The sequence below is a fragment of the Symsagittifera roscoffensis genome, chromosome 6 (assembly GCF_963678635.1).
Source record: "Symsagittifera roscoffensis chromosome 6, txSymRosc1.1, whole genome shotgun sequence".
NCBI lineage: Eukaryota > Metazoa > Xenacoelomorpha > Acoela > Convolutidae > Symsagittifera > Symsagittifera roscoffensis.
Genome location: NC_087067.1, coordinates 9,007,449 through 9,029,350, shown reverse-complemented (window position 1 = coordinate 9,029,350; position 21,902 = coordinate 9,007,449). Strand labels below are relative to the sequence as shown.

Here is a 21,902-nt window from a genome sequence, read left to right as displayed (position 1 = left end):
CCTAATTTGGTATAAAATGAAATTTCTTTGCTTCAATCAATTTCTGTAATAATGGAATGTCGTACTGTCAAATGTCATTTTTTTGCTTCAATGGTTTCTGCTGATGTTTTTTTTTCAGTTTGTAGTGATGCTTTAAAAATTAAAATTGAATAATAAATAATTTTCATCTGATATTTAAGTTTTGAATTTTTTTAAGTAAACTGTGTTTTTATTCAAATGGAATATATAATTGCAATAAAATTCATTTTCTTTGATTATTAGTTGGTTTTTGCCTCTTTTTTTCAGGATTCTAAATAATCTAACGTCATAATTTTAAATCAAATTACTTTCAATTTTCCATGTCAGAAAAAAACTACCTTTTCTCATTCATGGGATTACATGACATTAAGTTTTACGTACTTGGTTTATGGTTCAATTCCCATAGTAATACCTAAATATTGAAAAATGAGTAAAACATTATTTTTAGTCTATAATGGAAATCACTTTATTTTCTGAAAAATTTATTATAGCAGGTGTAATCCAGCTGGAGAATTTTTTTAAGATAACAGCTTTTCTAACAAAATGGCTGAATAAATTTCAAATGTGCACTTTCTGCAACCAACAGTGCTTTTTATAGCATTTTTGAATTTAAAATATCCATTCTATTTACGCAAGCTTGCTAGCGATCGTGGCTAATATTATGAACTAAATAAAAGTGCTCTTTTGGTGGAACGTTCTTGTCGCAGTATTGGCAGTTCAATAGCATGTATTATCCAATTTATCAACGACTAGTGTTTGAATTCTGTAACCGCAAAAGGCGCAGTTGTGTTGGGCAGTCTACTTGAAAACTTTGATGCACGCTGAATAAGGTTCGATTCGCATAAAGGTTTTTTTTCAAAACACTATTTTTTTATTTTGCTGTTTTTGATCTCTTTAAGCTTCCTGTTGGTGATTTTTTTTGCTTGCTTGCGAATTGAAGCTTCGCCTCTTGGTCGAATTGTGTTTCTTATGTTGGTTGTACAGATTTATGAGTGTTTCAAATGGAAATTCCAGGTAATTTTTGAATATGTAGTTGACTGACAACAATTGATGTGATATTGCTGCTTGTTCGACGAGCGAAGAAACAATGTTGCAGCATGGACTGTTTTCTAAACGATAACTCAATAAGTGACGTACAATCAGAACATTCTAGAATATTGTGGAATGAACTAGAAGAAGGGGAAGTGGGTCCCCTGCCGCCCGTCTGTTCGATATCGTCTGCTGGTTGTTCGTCTGAGGCGAATGCCAGTTTGAGGTTTGTGCGTGCATTGAGAGAGGGAGCGAGGTTCACGGGCGAGCAGAGTGGAACTACTCATAAATGTCCGGTCGAGGTTAGTTGAATATTTACCGGAGAAATAAAGAAATATTTTTTCAAGAATACTTCAGTTTCTCATTTGAAAACCTCTTGTGAAAGTTTGACATTTGGGTTAGTTGAACATGTACTGACGAAATGAAGGTTTATGGTTGGGATCTTGATGAAAAGCAAGTATGAAAGATGGGCCCATATTTTGAGACAATTTGAAAAACAAATACTCACCCTGTTTTCGAAGATTTAAGCACTGAAAAATTCTTCAAGGATCCATCTTAATTTTAGGGACTTATTTATTATACTTGTAGCAAGTACAATTCTGTTTCTTGTTCATGTGAAAGCAACAAGTTTTGAAAACGAAAATTTGAAGCTATTGATTGCCTCACTTCAGATGAGATGAATTTGAGTTCTTAAACCTGATTACACATGAAAGTGTATTAATTTTTTGTTAATTTTTTCAACTTGGCTATTCTAGATTACAATAAGCAAGGGTATTGTAACTGGGTACTAGACTTGAATGTAAGCGCGTTGTAATCGGGTACTAAAAATAAATTATTTCACCGGACTGATCTCCTGGAGCCTGGAATCCCTCATCTGCTTCCTATATTATAATTTCAATCAACCAGCCGGTGCATATGGGGGAGAGGTTACACGTCTGCTTGAGACGGCAAAGGCTTGTGGTTCAAATTCAGCCGTGACCTGTTTTTTTTGCAAACTGAAAATTTTCGACTGATTTAAATTTTTGTCTGCTTATTTTTGCCGGCTTAGTTCCCGCAGAAAGGACTTTTTTTTGAAAGTTCGCCTTTTTTTCATACCCTTTGGGCTTTTTTGGGATTTTTATGACAAAAACGATTTTTGTAGGTTTTTTTCAATTATTGATTTTTATTTGATTTCAACCACGGTCATTCATTTTTGTATCGCAATTGATGCGAAGCTCAGCTTTGTCTCTGTGTAATTATTTGGAATGTTATGGGATCAAGTACAGTTGTTTCAAAACAAAAAAAATCGCTGTATAATGTGATTTGATTTGATTGTTCGAGACATTTTACAACATTGCGGATGAGTATTTGAAATCTATGAGCATAATTGGGTTTTGAAAAAGTTGCAAAGTTTGTGTTTCTGCATCGGCAATTGAATAAATTTAAATAAAATTAATTCAATTGCCTCAAGATTTTTTTAAAAAAACTAGTGTCTCGAGCAGGAAGGGTCTAGCTTTTTGTGGGGTGAGGGTGGCGGATTGTCCAAAAAAGATTTCAAAAAAAAGATGACGAGATAGTTTTTTGAGCACTCTCAAAACATATAGCTTTTTTGAGCAGTCAAAACATAATAAAGTCCCCCTGCCCCCTGTGTGCCAAAATTTTGGATGGTTTTGGTTTAAAAATTGTTTTTTTTTGGTGTGCTCATTTCCCTCAAAATATTGCTTATTGACGCCAAAGGAGTCTTTAGAAAAATTTTCAGGTCGGTCAGCCAAAATAAATAAAAAACATGAAAACGTGAATAAAAAGCATGGAAAACAAAAGAACTGTTGTTTTAAAACTAAAAAAAAGACAGAGTAAAAAAAACGGTGTATCCTTGTCCTTTTTCTCTTGCGCTGTATCATAAGATCTGAAAAAATGAAGGACGTTTGAATCTGAACTTGAATGATGTTTTTATGAGTGAAAACCATGTTTTGCGTTTCATGTGACATTAAAATAATCGCAATTATAAATTGGGTGAAGAATTACTTGAGGACATAATAATTATGATAGTTACCACATTCATAAAGTTTGTTTCGTAGCTTTTTTCCATAGTATAGGGCTATATACGAACGGCCAAAAAGCTCAACTGACTTAGACAACATCTATTTGTTTATTTTGTGAACAGAGTATGCACAAATACAACTAGATTTTGGTATTTAATCACAGGTTTTCAATTACTGGATGGGTCAAATTATCTGGAGGGTCCCAGTCTTGGGCTCCGTAAACTATCAGGGGCTATCTGATTTTGGGCGATATCAAGTACTTGAATCCGGATAATTAATTTATTGGACCGTTTTTGTTACCCGAATTCACATATTTCTCTCAAGGGTATAGATTTTCAAGAGTGATGAATGTAGCGTACTGAATATTCATATATAGGTCTTGCTGGGCTCTTTCGTGATGGTTTTTCATCGTTTTTTTTCAGGAAAAGTCTTAAAATTTGTTCACTCTAAAGTTTGATTTTTTACGGTTTGACTTTTGATTTCTTTTTAAATTCAATTCATTTCCGTTGTTGAAAGGAAGGCTAAATGCTCTGTCGAAAGTGCAAAAGTGTAAATGTCACTTAGAAAGTCATCGACTTCTATTTTCAAAAGTCGATTTTAACTTCCCAGCGGAAAAAAGGAGTTTGTCTAGTGATCCAGCTTTCTCATAATGCGATAGTTTTATCTTTTAAAGTGTCACTCATAAATTGTTCTTACAATACAAAGAGCTTTAAGGTCATCTGTGTTTTCTTTGAAGTTCGCAAACTGAAGTTTTTCATAAAAACTAAGTCAGTGTTTTTCTGTTTCCTTGCGTTCATGACTCTTTTCCAACTGTCGGTTGGCTGTTTTTCTTTACCATCCATCGTTTCATGTTTTAGGTGGTGATTGACAACATCAATTACGAAAACTGCACCCTGTTTGGCAGACTCACAATTTGCAATTTGTACCCGGAAAGAAAATCAGAGACAACCACTTTCTTCACTGGCGAAATAATCAGCGAAAAGAACCCTTTCCTCACTCGAAAGTGGGAGGCCGACTTTGACATCGACTTACTCCATTGGTCCAAATTTTCAGTGCACTTTAAAAAGTTTGAAACCACTTTTAACGATGATAATTTTGATTATGAAGCCTTACTTAATGCAGACGCAGTTTTTATGCGATGGAAGGAACTTCTGGTTGTTCCTCGAGGAACTACCGATTCTGAAGAGTCTGAAATTTGCTCCTTCTCTGGGTTTTACTACATCTGTATGGATAAAGAGTCGGGGTCCATAGAAGGATATTATTACCAAAAAAGTGCTAATGTAAATGACAGTGGATACCAGAGTCTGAAGCTGGACTTTCAGCCGGATGAATTCATGGGTGTATTCCAGATTAGATAAAACTAACTCTTCGCTTGAATAAACAAATGGATGCAATCTAGTTAAAATAATGAATATTAGAAGACATTTTGGAAGAATATAGTTGCTTAAATTTTAAATTAGACTATTTTTCTATCGATAGAAAGTTATAAATTTTCGAGAAACATTTTTTCTAATTATATACCAGAAGTGAGTATTTGTGGTTGTTCAATTGTTAATTGTATGGCTGATTTTCCTTGTGAGGGACCTGAAGAGACAGCATATGCAGAAGAAATTGGAACTTGGAAATCAACACAGATTCTTACTTATATTTGAACAGGTTAATATGGGGGGGGGGGGCTTATCTTGAAACTGTTAAATTACGTGAAGAAAACGGCTTTGGCCGATCAAAGTCTGGATCGAGCCCCGGTTGTGGCGTGCTATGCTCAATCTTTTTTATAATTGTTACCTAATCTGACTCTTTCACCCAGTGAGAGGTACTATTGCTTGGGATTGGTTTTTTTTTTGCGCGATTGACCTAAATTATGAAGGTTAGTTTCAATCCTTCTGAAGACTCAATAAAACAGCAGAAAATTTTATTAAAAAAGGAATTGTTGTGAAAACAGTTTGGATGAAGTCAGCTTGGAGTCAAATCGCAGGCATCTCGAAGTAGCCGATTTCCCGAGTTTTTAAGATAAGGATGTCGTATTCATTTTTTCAAGTAAAAATAAATTGAAGGTACCGAAAATGGTTCCAGAGGATAGAAGAGTTTGTTAGCGTGCGGAAATCATCTGGAAGGCTGCTTTAGGGAAACAATACAGAGCAATCACGTACTCAATAAGTTTGCTTTATTTTTGTTTACAATTTATTTTAACACTTTTGGTACACAAGCAGAGCGTATGCCATAAGATCAGTCAAAATTTTTTCTACCCTAATTCACACCTTTCTTTGCTCATTTTTTGAGTTAAATGTCAGTTCAAATGTCAGTTTTGACGCGCGTTGTTTATTCGTGCATGGTATGTACAGTGCTGATTTAAATTATCCTGACAACCAAAAATTTCTCAACCAAAATGTTACCCAAATTTCAACCAAAATTTTACCCCAAAATTCTCAACCAAAATTTGACCCCAAAAATGGGTCATTTTGGCGTTTTCAATTAATCAAGAATTACACTTAAACTACGTTGATAATTGATACTTTAAACAGCCCAACAAAGTTCTAGAAGGGTTGAATCTTCAAAAATTTGAGTGAATTGTTTAAAATTTGTTTTTAATCAAAGATTTAGGGTTTTAAATAGTAAAAATCACGTTTCTTGACTATCAAGCAAGAATATTTTCTCTTATACAGGTTTTTGGGCCCTCCTTTGGTACTTTTCAAGACAACAATTTTTGGCCGACCGACCCTAAAATTCTTCTAAAGGCGCCCTGGGCGCCAATATATACTAACTTTGATCGAGAACGCGGGCCAAAACGCGATTTTTTTGAAAAAATTTTCCAAAAGGTGCCCAAAAACAGCTTTTTTTGACCTGTTTTTTCAAAAATTTGCCTGCGGCGCGGAAAACTCGGCCGAAACACTCTAGGAAAGCTCGGTAAAGCTATTTGGTCGACTTAAAAAAAAAGGTCAAATAAGTTGTCATATAAACACATAGTAGGTGCAGACTTCTTAAAACTAACTGATTAATTTGATTTATAGTTTATAAAGAATCCTGACAAACAGGAGCATAAAATAACAGTATTTTTCTATGGACGGTTTACTGATTTTTCCCATAAATTACTAAGCAAAAGCTGAAATAGCTTGAATACATAAAAATCTTCAGTTAAGGGACCTGTGCTCCATTTCTTGACTTAGAAAAATTAATGCCCGTATGTAGAAACTTTTAGATAATGGGAAAGTTCTCATCGCATTAAAATGAGATATGCTGCCCTTAGTAGGAGCAAAGAAGCAATCGAATAGATAAATTTTTAGCGCAATCGCGTTAGAACTTTCAAGCGGAATTTGATTTTCAAAAACTTTAAGCATTCAATTTGTGTAACTTTTGAGATGGTACTGTTTTCATTAGAGTTCAAGATTGATTGTGAACTATGTTAATTCTAATTAATTATTCATAACATTGCTTAAATAATTTTGATTATTGGATTAGGCAACATATTTGTTCGAAAAAAGTCAATGAAAAAATTATTTTTTTTAAGTTCAATTTTGGTATTGTTTTTACAGCAATTGATCAATCATAGGCTTATGCTACTGTACAAGAATAAATTGATCGCTAAATTTATCATCCTTTTGGCTTGCTTTGTTAGAAAAACCGACAGTGGGTTTGAAATTTTGGGCGAATTTGGTGAATTATTTTTAACTTGGGTTTTTGATTTGGAAAAAAAAGATTTTCTTTATTTTTGTGGTATATTAAACTAGACAACACTTTTGAAAGGTTTTTTTTTCCTGTAATTTTTTCTTCGCAAGATCAATTCACCACGAAAAATTGATGGTTAGTACTTCGAAGCTAGTTAGGTCATCGAGTAGTTGTTGGTTACGAATGGTGGTTGTCTAATCTTTGTGCAATCGAGAATTACTTATTAAAATTAGTTCTGAACTTTAAATCAGCCCTCTCCGGCACCACTAGTTAAGAACAAATAAAGCTGCAAAACGTGATTTTTTCCTTTACAGAATTTTGTTTAAGTTTTTCTAGTTCAAAATTAAATGCAGTCTTAATACACATCACAAACATCAAGAAGTATGAAGGAAAAAAATTGAAAAAAGCTGAAGAACAGCTAGTCTTCAAAACTTTTGTAAGTTTTCGTAGAAGTTTGTTTTAGGCAAAGATGCCAGACATCTTAGCATAAAATCCACACCTGAAGAAAACAAAGACAACAATCTTTGAGCAGTCACCACAAACCATGCTAGGGCAACTCAGCTGAACATTTTTGAGCAGACAAAATTTGAGCAAAAATCTTATGTTAGTTAAAAAAATTTTGAACACTTTCAAATTTTTTAAACATTTCAGGTCTACATTTCAATTCTACCCTGAAACTACATTGAACAACATTTGCACTAGCAACTTCAATGAATTTTGCTTACAAAACAAGAAGAATTTGTGATTATTCAATTGAGTCGACAATCTTTGAGCAGACACATCTTGAGGCGGAAAAAAATACTTGAATTTGATCAAAATTTAATTCGGAAAAGTCGGAACATCGGAAAAAAATTGATGACAGAAAAAATTTGCTGCGATGAAATTGTTTGAAATTTCAAATTTTATTCTTCAACCGACCTTATTTATTCAAATTTCAAAAAATATATTTTTTTGCCGTCAAGCCGATTTGAAATAGTTTCACGAATCCGACAAAACAAGCCAAAATCTTCTAAGCAGAACAAATTTTCTGAGCCTAAAAACAAAAACAAACGAAAAACACAAATAATTTTTAGCAAATTTATTAACTACGAGAATCAGTCAACGACATTTGAAATAACAATGATAATTACTTGCAGGGCAAAATAACTATCGAAAAATTAAAATTAATTTTTTAATTATACTTTTTGTAATTTCATTGCAGTAGCTCATGGTTTCCTTGATTCAATTTCGAGTCTTTCAGATGTTAAAACAGTAATTCTCAAACGTTTCTAAAGAAATCACCATTCTTCCTCGTTGAGATTAATGAACGTAATTAAAACCTTCATTTAGGTTTTGATGATTTTTTTCATAGGAAAGTCATAAAATTTTTTCACGCTCAGCTTAGATTTTTTTTGCGATTTGGATTTCGATTTTTTATTTCATTTCATTTCCATCGTTTAAAGAAAGACAAACTTCACGATCGGACAGCAAAAATGTAAAGGTCACAAAATATGATCGATTTCTAATTTTGAAAATGGATTTTAATGTTCAGATTTCCCACCGGTATTGAAAATTTAATTTTTTATCCAGTTTTCACAAATTGGGTTAATTTATTCAAAAAAGCCACCATCATAAATAGTTCATAAAAATCAAGTTTTTTTTTTTACAAAACCTCCCTTTTTTGTCCTATCGTAACAGCGAAGCTATGAGATTGCATAAAATCATGTTAAAAAATTAGACAAAAGTTATCACATTGAGATTTTCTCCTGCTCAAGATAGCCTAAAATTTCAAGTTAAGAATTTGAAAATTTTTCACAAAACAGATCGATTGTTTTCTGCCTTTTTTGCGTTCAATACTCTTTTTCAACTGTCAGTTCGCTATGTTCATTGTTTTGGTGAGGTGAAAAAATTGTTCATCTGAAAAAAAATCGGTCATAAAGAGACTTTAGTAAGTAATCAGAAATTAAAAATCTTTTTGTTTGTAATGTTAACTGTGGCTAGCGGATCAACAATAGGGTTTAGAAATAAGTTGTCATATAAACACATAGTAGGTGCAGACTTCTTAAAACTAACTGATTAATTTGATTTATGGTTTATAAAGAATCCTGACAAACAGGAGCATAAAATAACAGTAATTTTCTATGGATGTTTTACTGATTTTTCCCATAAATTACTAAGCAAAAGCTGAAATAGCTTAAATACATGAAACTCGTCAGTAAAGGGACCTGTGCTCCATTTCTTGACTTTAAAAAATTAATGCCCGTATGTAGAAACTTAGATTATGGGAAAGTTCTCGTCGCATTAAAATGAGATATGCTGCCCTTAGTAGGAGCAAAGAAGCAATCGAATAGATAAATTTTTAGCGCAATCGCGTTAGAACTTTCAAGCGGAATTTGATTTTCAAAAACTTTAAGCATTCAATTTGTGAAACTTTTGAGATGGTACTGTTTTCATTACAGAGTTCAAGATTGATTGTGAACTATGTTAATTCTAATTAATTATTCATAACATTGCTCAAATAATTTTGATTATTGGATTACGCAACATATTTGTTCGAAAAAAGTCAATGAAAAAATATTTTTGTAAGTTCAATTTTGGTATTGTTTTTACAGCAATTGATCAATCATAGGCTTATGCTACTGTACAAGAATAAATTGATCGCTAAATTTATCATCCTTTTGGCTTGCTTTGTTAGAAAAACCGACAGTGGGTTTGAAATTTTGGGCGAATTTGGTGAATTATTTTTAACTTGGGTTTTTGATTTGGAAAAAAAAGATTTTCTTTATTTTTGTGGTATATTAAACTAGACAACACTTTTGAAAGGTTTTTCTTTCCTGTAATTTTTTCTTCGCAAGATCAGTTCACCACGAAAAATCGATGGTTAGTACTTCGAAGCTAGTTATTTCATCGAGTAGTTGTTGGTTACGAATGGTGGTTGTCTAATCTTCGTGCAATCGAGAATTACTTATTAAAATTAGTTCTGAACTTTAAATCAGCCCTCTCCGGCACCAATAGTTAAGAAAAAATAAAGCTGCAAAACGTGATTTTTTTCCTTTAAAGAATTTTGTTTAAGGTTTTCTAGTTCAAAATTAAATGCAGTCTTAATACACATCACAAACATCATAGTAGTATGTAGGAAAAAAATTGAAAAAAGCTGAAGAACAGATAGTCTTCAAAACTTTTGTAAGTTTTGGTAGAAGTTTGTTTTAGGCAAAGATGCCAGACATCTTAGCATAAAATCCTCACCCGAAGAAAACAAAGACAACAATCTTTGAGCAGTCACCACAAACCATGCTAGGGCAACTCAGCTGAACATTTTTGAGCAGACAAAATTTGGGCAAAAATTTTTTCAACATTTTCAAATTTTTTAAACATTTCAGGTCTACATTTCAATTCTACCCTGAAACTACATTGAACAGCATTTGCACTAGCAATTTCAATGAATTTTGCTACAAAACAAAAAGAATTTGTGATTTTTCAACTGATTCGACAACCTTTGAGCAGACACATCTTGAGGCGGAAAACAAATACTTGAATTTGATCAAAATTTAATTCGGAAAAGTCGGAACATCGGAAAAAAATTGATGACAGAAAAAATTTGCTGCGATGAAATTGTTTGAAATTTCAAATTTTATTCTTCAACCGACCTTATTGATTCAAACTTCAAAAAATATATTTTTTTGCCGTCAAGCCGATTTAAAATAGTTTCACGAATCCGATAAAACAAGCCAAAATCTTCTAAGCAGAACAAATTTTCTGAGCTTAAAAACAAAAACAAACGAAAAACACAAATCATTTTTAGCAAATTTATTAACTACGAGAATCAGTCAACGACATTTGAAATAACAATGATAATTACTTGCAGGGCAAAATAACTATCGAAAAAGAAAAATTAATTATTTAATTATACTTTTTGTAATTTCATTGCAGTAGCTCATGGTTTCCTTGATTCAATTTCGAGTCTTTCAGATGTTAAAACAGTAATTCTCAAACGTTTCTAAAGAAATCACCATTCTTCCTCGTTGAGATTAATGAACGTAATTAAAACCTTCATTTAGGTTTTGATGATTTTTTTCATAGGAAAGTCTTAAAATTTTTTCACGCTCAGCTTTGATTTTTTTTGCGATTTGGATTTCGATTTTTTAATTCATTTCATTTCCATCGTTTAAAGTAAGACAAACTCCACGATCGAACAGCAAAAGTGTAAAGGTCACAAAATATGATCGATTTCTAATTTTGAAAATGGATTTTAATGTTCAGATTTCCCACCGGTATTGAAAAATTTTTTTTTCCAGTTTTCACAAATTGGGTTAATTTATTCAAAAAAAGCCACCATCATAAATAGTTCATAAAAATCAAGTTTTTTTTTTACAAAACCTCCCTTTTTGTCCTATCGTAACAGCGAAGCTATGAGATAACAATGATAATTACTTGCAGGGCAAAATAACTATGGCGTGTCAACTATTCCGTCAAATCATAAGTCGACAAACAACAGTCAGATTTTTCTTTTTTTCCCGGAAAAAATCTATTTCATACACTGAAAAAAACAAAGTCCGGACTGGACTCGAACCCCAGACCATAGAGTGTGCAAAGGCAACTGCATTTCCTCGAGACTAAGTGGGGAGAGCCTGGAAATTGCGATGGTTTGATGTTAAAGCAGCCTCAATTTCTTACGAATGTGTCAGAAAAGTTGTTTACGGGGAAAAAAGTCTTGTCCATGATTACAAGACATTTTCTTTCGCAACGGCAATTTATGAAAGCCGTTATGCATGAGATTGCATTCGCTTTTTCTCTGTCTAAGTTAACGTTCTTCTGACATGAGTTTTTCACTAAATTAGATATCGGTTCCCGCCATGATTGTCTCATGGAAACCCAAGGACCAGGACAGTCCGTGGGAAACCATCACCAAGGGTTCCTAGAAGCCAGCATCATTTGCAAGTCTAGTTTACAGGCAGGCCATCAACTACCGGCTAACAATGCTTGAGTTTTTTATTTGGCTCTCAAATTGACTAATTTTTGACATTGTACCGAACTACTTCTTACATTCTGCAACAAAGCAAGAAACAAAACACGTTGGATTCTTAGATGAGGTAGTCAGATGGCAATAATTTGGAGGAAACAGCTGTTAACTACATTGAATTAATAATTTGTCAAAAAAAAATCAAATATTTGTTGGCTGAAAATCTGTGACAGTAATTGGAGCTGCAGTTTTATTTTAAAAAGCACAGTAAGATATTTTGTCAAACAAAAAAGCTCTTCAATGAACATTATTAATATTTTGGTCATAAAAATTATAAATAAACTCTTTTGAAGCTGTTTAATATTTTTAAAATGCAGTTAGGATGCAATTTTTTGCGTTAAAGTGCGATTTTATGCCTAAAAATTACAGCGTAAAACAGATTTTTGCACACTAATGGAAGAGTTTTCAAAATGAAAAAACTACTTTAGTTTGATTTTCATAAGGTAATTGATTGATTGATTGGGATTTTATTTGGCTTCGAGGCCCCAGCTATCCTAAAAAATGGTTTTCATCTAGGTACCTCATAATTTATATGCATATGAGAAAAAGTGGTGCAAATTTGTACAAACTAGTTTGATGCAATTAGAATTTTCTCCAAAAAAATATTTATTCACCCAATTTTATGTACTGTTTTGTGCTTAATAATTTGTGCAAACATTTTTCAGACATTTATATTAAACCAGTTAGTAGTATTATCTGTAGCACAAATAATTAATTACACAACAGTACATAGAATTGGGTGAATAAATTTTTTTCTTGGATGAAAAAATCGATTTGCTTTGTTACATTAGGATGTACCATTTTTTTGTTGATGTTTCGAAATAACTGATTTTTTGTGAACTGAACGTTCTGCAATTAAAATATTGAATCTCATTTTTGCATATTTGGTCATAGCGAGCTCAAAATTTGGTTAGTGATTTCTGGGAGATTAGTTCCAAAAACTTCTTTAACGAGCCTGATATTCTGTGATGGTTGAGACTAAAGCTGCGGAAAAATAATAGAGACAAGCATTAAAACGTATCTTTGTCCTTATCAGTTTTCGTTAAAAAATTATTAATGACATGAGGAAACGAAATAAATGCAAAAATTTAAATTAATAAATAAAGTAACACAAATACCTTAAGGGGAAAAACATTCTTTGGATCTCAGCAGGTGTCTTTTTTTGTCACTTAGAAAACCTGAAAAGCTACTGAGCAATTTTGTTTAGCTTATAAGTTATAAAAAATTGAGTATTTGTTGAGGTCCAAAGAAAGTTTTTCCATTCACGGTATTTGTGCTATATTTTATGCAGTTTTTTTTTTCAAGTAAGAGACAATGCAATGAAACAATAAACTGCAAAAAAAATGATTTATTCAGAGCTAATATAACGCGAAAATTAGAAACCAATTTTTCTCAACACAACAGCTGAAAAGTTTCATTTTAATAACAGATTTGACAAGCTCTACGCTTTTTGAGTGGTGATTCAGTTGATAATTGAAAAACTCGAAAAATTTCTTCATTTGAAATCTTTTTACATGTCTCGAGCACATCTTCATTTGCAGGAAAAAAACCTGAAAGCTTTTTTCTTTATATAAAATTTTCCTTCAACTGTGTTTGAAACTGCCATGCAAAAAATCTTCTTTTTTAAAAAAAAAAGTAGTGATGAAAAAACGGATAAAATAATGAGTAAGCCACAAGCAAAGACAAACAAAAACAAGGATAGCCGGTTATTGTGCACAGAATATTGGGATCATAGTCCAAAAAATATATAATTTTTGTTCTTCAAGTTAGTGTCATTTTTTTGTGTGGTGTGGTGTTTTAGTAAAATCTGAACGAAAAGAGAGGAATTAGGGTATGTTTGAAATCCATAGTCAAATAGGCCAATTGGTAATCAGTTTCTGTAGAAAAATGGCTTTAAAAAAAACGAAATAAAAACCGTTAAAGAAACTAAAGAATTTTTCTCTTTTGCAGAAATTTTTTGAAATTTCGAAGTTTTTGATTTACAAAATCGCGCTTTTCGATTAAGCTTAAACAAGCTATTTTAAACCTGCAAACTTTATTTTGACAAACTTTATTAGCTCATATTAGACCAAAAATCAAAACTTTTAAACAGTTTTTTCTCGACACTGCGAAATGTTTTCAACATTTTTAAATGTCGTTCGAATCACGACTAAAAAGGCTTTAATATGATATATGACTGGACCCATTTCGATGATTGTTTGTAGTACATGGTTTTGGGTGGAAAAAAATTTTAAAAAAAACTAAAACAGACCCGAATACATTATTCCTCCACGTTGGGGAACTTCAAATAATCGGAACAAAAACTAATCTCATGCGGTGGGATTGAATAAAAACAATGACATAAAAAGTTGGGAAGTATTTTTTCCAGTTAATTGTTTCATGTTTCTGTGAGACTCAATCCGAGACACGCGGGCATTAGTAAAAGTCAAAAAGGAAATAAGTTGCGATTGCAGTCATGATTGCCACGTGAAATCCCAAGAAGATCCTGTCCAGAACCATCGCCAGGTGTCTCCAGAAGTCACCATTGTTTGCAGATCTGTTCTTCATTTCTTCTTCAGGGTTCATTTCTTCTGCAGGGCCATTTTTGTTCTCTTCCACTTGTTTCTCAGTTTTTGAGGCGGTTGGGCTGATGCTGTTTTTCTTCTGAGAAGGAAACGGCTCTAAGCCGATGAAGTAAACCACTTTAGACGCGGATACTGCTCGTAGATACTTGTTTGCCTTCGCGTTTTCATCGGTGAAATGCAGTTTGACAACTATAACAGCGAAGCCATAAATAAAAATGACAAACTCGAAGGTTAACCGATTGATCTGAAGCTATTTTTACACCAAGATTATTTTATTAAGGTATAGAACATTTATTCACCAGCTCTCGAAGATGTTAAATTCTTTAGAGATAACCACTTCTTTGATTTTTTGAGAGAGAATTGTGAGCCTCGAACCTTTCGTCAATTTTAGGACGAATCATTGTGAGCCTCGAACCACCTACCTTTCGTCTGACATGACTATCAATCCCCATTAAATTACAATTCAGGTCCACACTAGCTTTGCAATTGTACTTACCCATAATTGCCAGGATGCACATGAGGGTCATTTGGAAGGAGACGGCGCCGGCGAAGTAGACCAGGGTGGGGATGTGGAGAGAGTTGCGGGGAAAGATGGAGAGCATCGTTCCAAAATTGACTACCTGAGCGAGCAGCAGAGTAACGGCGAAGCTTACTTTCTCGCCCGACTCTTCAACAAAAACAGATGAAGAAAATCAAGTTAATAATTTTACCCAAAAAATAAAATCAAACTCTCCCCCCTCCCCCACCTACAGATAGACCAAGCTAAGATTTTCCAACCAGCAGTTCCATTTTAATTCGCATTTGCTAAGCGCTGCATGTAAAATGCTCGATTCTGATGGGCTGAAATTTTACAACTTAGAACCAAGTTAACCTTCTCCCCCCGCCCCAATTGCTTCGGGGGATGTTTACTTGGTCCAAAAAATAAACAGCACGTCAGCTAGAACTCTGTAAGCCGTTGATTAAACAAATCAGTTGCAAATACCATGAGGACTAAATATTACTAGGGACGCTATCAGAACAACAATTGTCTCACAAGGCAAGGTATGTCTGAAATGGTTGTTAGTGTTTTATTTGACAAGATCCTCACTCCATTAACAAAGAAAAAAAATTCCTAATAAGTGCCAGCTTAACGGTTGAATTTTGCTCCAATAGAGCTTAAAACTTCAACCTATTAACAGCTACCCTAGTTTTGGGGTCTCTGTTTATTCCGTCGGCAACTTGAAAGCCCATCATTAACTACAAATTTTTATAATTTTGAATACATTTTTATAATAAAAAAATATGTTCATTATAAATTGTTAATAACTTTTATTTCCGTTTTCATAATTTGAGATGTGCGAATTTGGGTGGAAATAAACACTCTTTTTAAAACTGATTAAGTCGGTTGAAGGTTTGTACCTGGTGGAAGGAAGAAAGTGAAGATAGAAAGAAAGTAGAGCAGGACATTTGGGTAGATGAGGAAAATCCCGAAGAAGAGAGATCTTCTCCTCAGAGGAACTGCAGTTGTAAATATACGTCGTGTTCAGGCAGACAGAATAAAACGTTTTCTATAGCTCTTAGAAATTACCATTTTTAATATTCCAAAAACTAAACTAATTTTTTTTCTATGATGGCGACAGGCGAACGAGTTTTTATCTTCCAAAAGAAGGTGTTCCAGAAAATATTTACTATATTTACTTATTAAAAATAATTTTGTGGTTTTATAAGCTATTCCTGACAAAAAAATGGCAAGCGGGGGGTGGTGAACAGGTTAAATCGAAAGGTCGGATGTTCGAGGCCCACCATGTGGAGCCTGATCTAAACTATATTTTATGATAGGATAAATTAGATATTTTACCACTGTAAAGTTTTTAATATTAACCAATCTTGATCCATCTAACTAACAACCCACTTATTTGTAAGTGCTGAAATTACTTGTAATTTCAGCACCAGAGAGATTTGAATTTAACTTAGAAATTAGTTGTCTCTCCAAGAGAACTTCAGCAGCCGCAACAAACCAGTATACCCTAGATCTATTGAGCCTAGCAGAGACTAGTTAAACACCCTGAGACTAGAAAGTATAAGAGTAAGATTAGGATCGGTATTAGACTAAGAAGTTGCACGATTCTATCCGGCCGAAAATAAAATAGCGTGACGAGCAGACGGTGTACCCTATCCGAAGTTACTCTATGAGTTAACCACATCGGTCATAACTCATCTGGTGCGACCATAAGTATCGAATAAGACCTTAATAGCTTAGAATTAACCAAAAATAGATTAGAATTTAGACAAAACATTTTCAAAATGTTATACGATAATAATTTAATCGAAATGTCTCTACGACTCAATAGATCAGAGCCGATATTCCGAACGATAATAGAACTACCCGGAATTGGAAGAAGACCTCGAACAAGAGACGACATACGACAAAGTAGAAACTTACCAAACAGTTTTATGATCGTACAGCAAAAGCCATCACAAACTTTTATATTTAGAATCTTATTAGCAATGAATTTAGATTTTCGTCTGCAAACATAAAATTTTGAAGTCAATCTTCATGATCATTTCAGGCGCTAAACAAAATTATTAATATACAATAACGATTGATAAAAAGATCTCAGATCGTTTTCTTAATTTCTGCAGTCTTATATAAAGCATGTTTGAAAAATATTTATTGAAAATGAGAATAAAAATTAGTAGCATGACAATAAATTGTTAAAAATCATAAAATCATCTGTTGTCCCAGCTTCATCACCTAAACATAACAGCAATCATAAGCTCACTAATATCATTAAAAAACTAAATCTTTTTCTTAAATAAATTTAAACCACATTAAACTTAAATTCACTTAATTTTAAAATTAGATCATCAAGGCTTATCCTTGGATCTCAATAAATTTTCTATTTCACTAAATTTAAAACCTGATCATCCAGGCCTATCCTTGAATCAAAAAGAACAATTTTGTTCTCCCCCAACCACTTAACAAGTGTCTAACGACCTCAAACGTCAATTCACTATCCAACCCTTCCAAAAGACCCAAGACCAATAGAAATTTTTAAATAAAACTAACCATTCAAATTAGGATAAACAGTGAAGAACTTCGGTTGTTCATCCTTCACTTGAACCCTCCTCTTACCAGACCCAGGATAGATCTTAGATTTAGTAAGTATAAAAAAGTACCTAACGAACTACTTGCGTTCTAATTATACCTGAACCTTGTGGATCGATTTACTATTCTCCAACCCTTGAACACAATCACTACCCCTAAGTAAGATTAAGTAAATTAACACCTTAGCTTAGACTAGCCACGAGAAAGTAAAAAATCATTCCTCGGAATCGATATACTTTTCTCTCCAACCCTAAATAAAAAGACCCAGGTTAAGCTAACCAAAAAATCGTGAGGACTAACAGTCTAAGAAAATATATAACAACTTTTTGCATCCCTCATCCTAAACCTTATGTCATTCAAAAATCTAGGAAATAAACAAACAATACTTTTACACAACTGTGAGATAGATAACAAAAAATACGATCTTGTCATCACACCTCATACACAAACAGTTGGATACATTAGAACAAAACGACAAACAATAAAAAGAAAAATTATAAACAAACAAAGACAAATCACACGAAAAAGATTTTCAAAAAATAGAAACGCATTTTCAGAAGCCAGCAATTTAGATGAAACAAATTAAAAGAAGCAGTTGATAAAAAGTGTCCCATTCACGATCAATTATATTTTTCCGATTCAGAAATAACTTCAAATTCATCAAAAAGAGGAAAAAGAAGATTAAAAAAGCAATACAAACACAAACCAGTACACTTGTATAATTGGAATCAACCAATTAGACACATTGATAGTTATATATTAACAGTCATGAAACGAAAAAATGAGCCACACTCAAAGTGACTAAGAGATTTACCCCTTCCTCATAGATGCACCCGATAATAGAGGGCAACATGATTTTTGCAAGAATTTACTCGTAAATTTGTTTGAACCCGGAATCAGTCCATGCAAAGCAGAATTCCCAGATGTAAAAATCAAAAGACAAATTATTGAACATTATTTGAAAGATATATGTAACTTAACACAACAATATGGAATCTAAACCATAGAATTCAGCACACCAAATACGAATCATCGTAAATACGTAATTCAAACAGATGATCTTGAATTAGATTTTTCAAAAGTATTCTTAGAATATATCAAAAGCATACAATATCATAATTCACAAAGAGCAAACTCTATATTCACTAACGAAGTTTTTGCAATAATATATACCTATATTTCTATATTAGAAAAAACAGAATTTCAAAGAATCTCACCAACTGAAACATGCAAACATACAAAAGTACGACGGGAAATCACATTATTTTCAACCTTCCCACATATAATCAAAGAAAATTTCACTAAAGATGATGTTTCACAACACACAAAACATGACTTACAAAAAATTTTGGCGTGGTTTATAATAGATTATTTCACACACAATATAGACTTAATTTCACAAGCAAGAAAAAATTTTAGACCTCAAAATCCAAATGATGATACTGCCATTACAGAACAATCAGACTACGTTTGGGACACTGAATGGTCTCATCCTACATTTGAAAATATCCCACAATCTATTTCAAGTCAAGCAATAAGTACAATATCTTACCACAGAGATTATGTAAAAGTAGTACCACTAACCATTGATGCAACACCATTAAACTACAATACATTTTTACCTGATACACGAAATAACAGTTTAAATTCGACTGTCATACACAATGAAAACCTTAATGGAACTAGAAATTGTACACAACAAGATATTCAAACACCATCACACTTCATAAATGAAGAAGTTGTCCAAACAACAACAACTACACAACAAAGTATTTCACCAATACATCCAAATTTAACAACACCAAGAATTACAAATACTTCACTGGCACAAGTAACCTTATAATCAACCGTTGAACCTTCGGTTGCTCCAAAATATTCACATATGGATTATCAAACATATAGACCCATGACAGTACCATCAAAACCACGAAAAACGTTCACAAGAAACACTTTTGCAGAACACAATTATAATTAAGCACATTCGTCAAAAACAAACTAATCCCCACGAAAAAACAATAATCATGTATGTTCTCACTATTGGGATAACCCAATGACAACAACCAACTCAGTAAATTTTCGAACTAATTCACATCCTCCACAGGATCATAGTGAAAATTACCCATTCTTTCAACAAAATAAAAATAAAAAGCAAGCACCTCATCATACAGATTACTTATCATCTGATGATGATTATTTACAACCAGACATTTTTGCACCATATACACAAGAATATCGCACACAAGGATCGCGACGACCTCATACATATAATAGAATTTTTTCTCCAAACCCAACAGATACACGAAATCAACAACCAATACATATGCCAAATTCAACTAATACACAATCTTCTCAACCGATTCAACCACAAAACCCAATGACTATACACTCGTATCAACCAACTCAAATGCAAAATGAAATACCACTTCCATATTATCTTCAGCATGACGAAATAACAAAAAACCAACTTTCAAATTTTACGCAAATGCCAAATGCCGCAGAATCACTACAAATGACAATGAATCCATACCTCATGGGTGGATCATCAATAACATCAAATAAACCGCTGATGGTATTTACAGGAACAGATCCTGAATATTCTGTAGAAAACTATTTAAATGCAGTAACAGCAAATTTAATTTTAAATATAGGACCTGAACCAATTAATACGCCACTACATCAAAATTGGATACATAGACGCACAGCATTGATACAAACAACTTTAGATGGCGCAGCTCAAAAATGGTTTTCAGTATTACCTATAGAAATAAAATCAGACTGAAAAAGATTTACACAAGAATTTTCAAAAATGTTTGACTCCGAAAGAAATAAACAACACCAAAGAGTTTCATGTAATGAAATTCGCAGATTACCAAATGAAACCATCAAACAATTAGCAGTACGTATCGAAACACTAGTACGAAAATCATATTCACTTAATGCACATGACTATAAAAACACAAAAATGACAGAAATTTTAATGATGACCTTAACACCTCAATTAAGGAAAATAGCAATAAAAAAGAGAGCATCTCATCCTTCCTCAATTCGAGAGCCAGATTTAGATTTTCGAAAACTAGTTGACAAACTAGAGCAAGCGGAAATCACAATGAAACTTGAAGAAACAGAAAATCTAAAACTACAATATGTTAATCGAATTGAAACAAACACTACACATATCAATAACATAAAGGAATCAGATACAGACCTAGTTGAAAAAATCACTGAAATACTAAATATTTATGAAAAACACCCAAATTTTAAAGGCAAACCATCTTTCAAAAAATGGTGTAATTATTGCCGACGATACGGACACAGTATTTCCGAATGTAGACAAAAACAACAAGATAACCAAAACAAACCTCAAAAGCACAAAGAACCAAATAAATCGTTCTATCAATATATGAAAAAAGATCAAAATCTACCAAACAAAAATATATATAGTAACAACAGTTCAGGAAAACAACTTCCGAACAACACCAATTACACAAGAAATCAATCACCATATAACTCAAGTTATAGAGGAAGATCACCAGAACGAAGAAATACACAGAATTCTTCACAAAATAATTATAATCGATCAATTAGCCGAAATAACTATTCGAGATCAAGTTCCAATGCAACACAATTTGTTTCTAGATCCAGTTCCCAATCAAACCCAAGGAATAAACACTATTCCAAAAATCAATCACGAAACTCATCATACAACTGAAATAGAAACTATTCACATAATCGAAATAGAAGTTATTCGAACAATCGAAATCAGAATTACCCGAACAATCGATCAAGAAATAAGTCGTATAATAGATCAAATTATCACAGATCAAATGACAATTATCAAAACAGATCACGGAATAATTCACAAAATCAAAATTCAAGTTACAATAATCAATATAGAAATTATTCCCAGTCACCACATAGGAATAATAACCATTATAATAATTCTAAACATCGATACAGAAATAGTACACCAAAACATCAAAGACATATTAATCAAGTACAGTCAAATGAAGAAACAACATCAGACCCCCCAGGTATTGATCACACAGGAAGTAACGAACTACAACTAAATCAAATAAACTGTGGATCATCAGATACAGAAAGTGATACTGAAAATACCATCTCCGTAAATATGATAACAGTCGAAAACGACTACGAACCTATCATATATGAACAACCTTTTACATAACATATATATGAAAATCAATTGGAACTCCTTCACAATTATTATTTTGAACCCATCAATACTACACAAACTGCACAAGAAATAAACGAAATTAACACGGTAAATAAACCCGATGAAAAAGACAAAATAAAATGTTTAAACACAAATCATATTTATCAAAATATACAAAACGAACAACCCAGAGAAAAAATTTGGACAATACCATTTCTCTTAGAAAGTCCAAGAAACAAAGAATTTCAACCACCAGATCTTGAAATTGATTTTTTAATTGATTCAGGAGCAGAATCAAACATAATTAATATTCCCACATGGAATGAAATCAAAATATTACATCCAA

At 32.7% G+C, this 21,902-nt stretch overlaps 2 protein-coding genes across 2 annotated transcripts; one reads left to right on the top strand and one right to left on the bottom strand.

The window, feature by feature from the left end:
* Window positions 1-1,036: 1,036 nt before the first annotated feature.
* On the top strand, window positions 1,037-4,569 carry LOC134848211 (glucose-induced degradation protein 4 homolog). The gene is made up of 2 exons (XM_063865585.1): window positions 1,037-1,349; window positions 3,926-4,569. Exons 1-2 carry the CDS (start codon window positions 1,116-1,118, stop codon window positions 4,424-4,426), a joined length of 735 nt encoding a protein of 244 aa, XP_063721655.1. The 5' UTR covers window positions 1,037-1,115; the 3' UTR covers window positions 4,427-4,569.
* A 9,576-nt stretch (window positions 4,570-14,145) lies between these two features.
* On the bottom strand, window positions 14,146-15,776 carry LOC134848584 (uncharacterized). The gene is made up of 3 exons (XM_063866099.1): window positions 15,693-15,776; window positions 14,791-14,961; window positions 14,146-14,483 (listed from the first exon to the last, which is right to left on the bottom strand). The coding sequence occupies exons 2-3, from the start codon at window positions 14,894-14,896 to the stop codon at window positions 14,146-14,148; spliced, it is 444 nt and encodes a 147-aa protein (XP_063722169.1). The 5' UTR covers window positions 14,897-14,961; window positions 15,693-15,776.
* Between the last annotated feature and the right edge of the window lie 6,126 nt (window positions 15,777-21,902).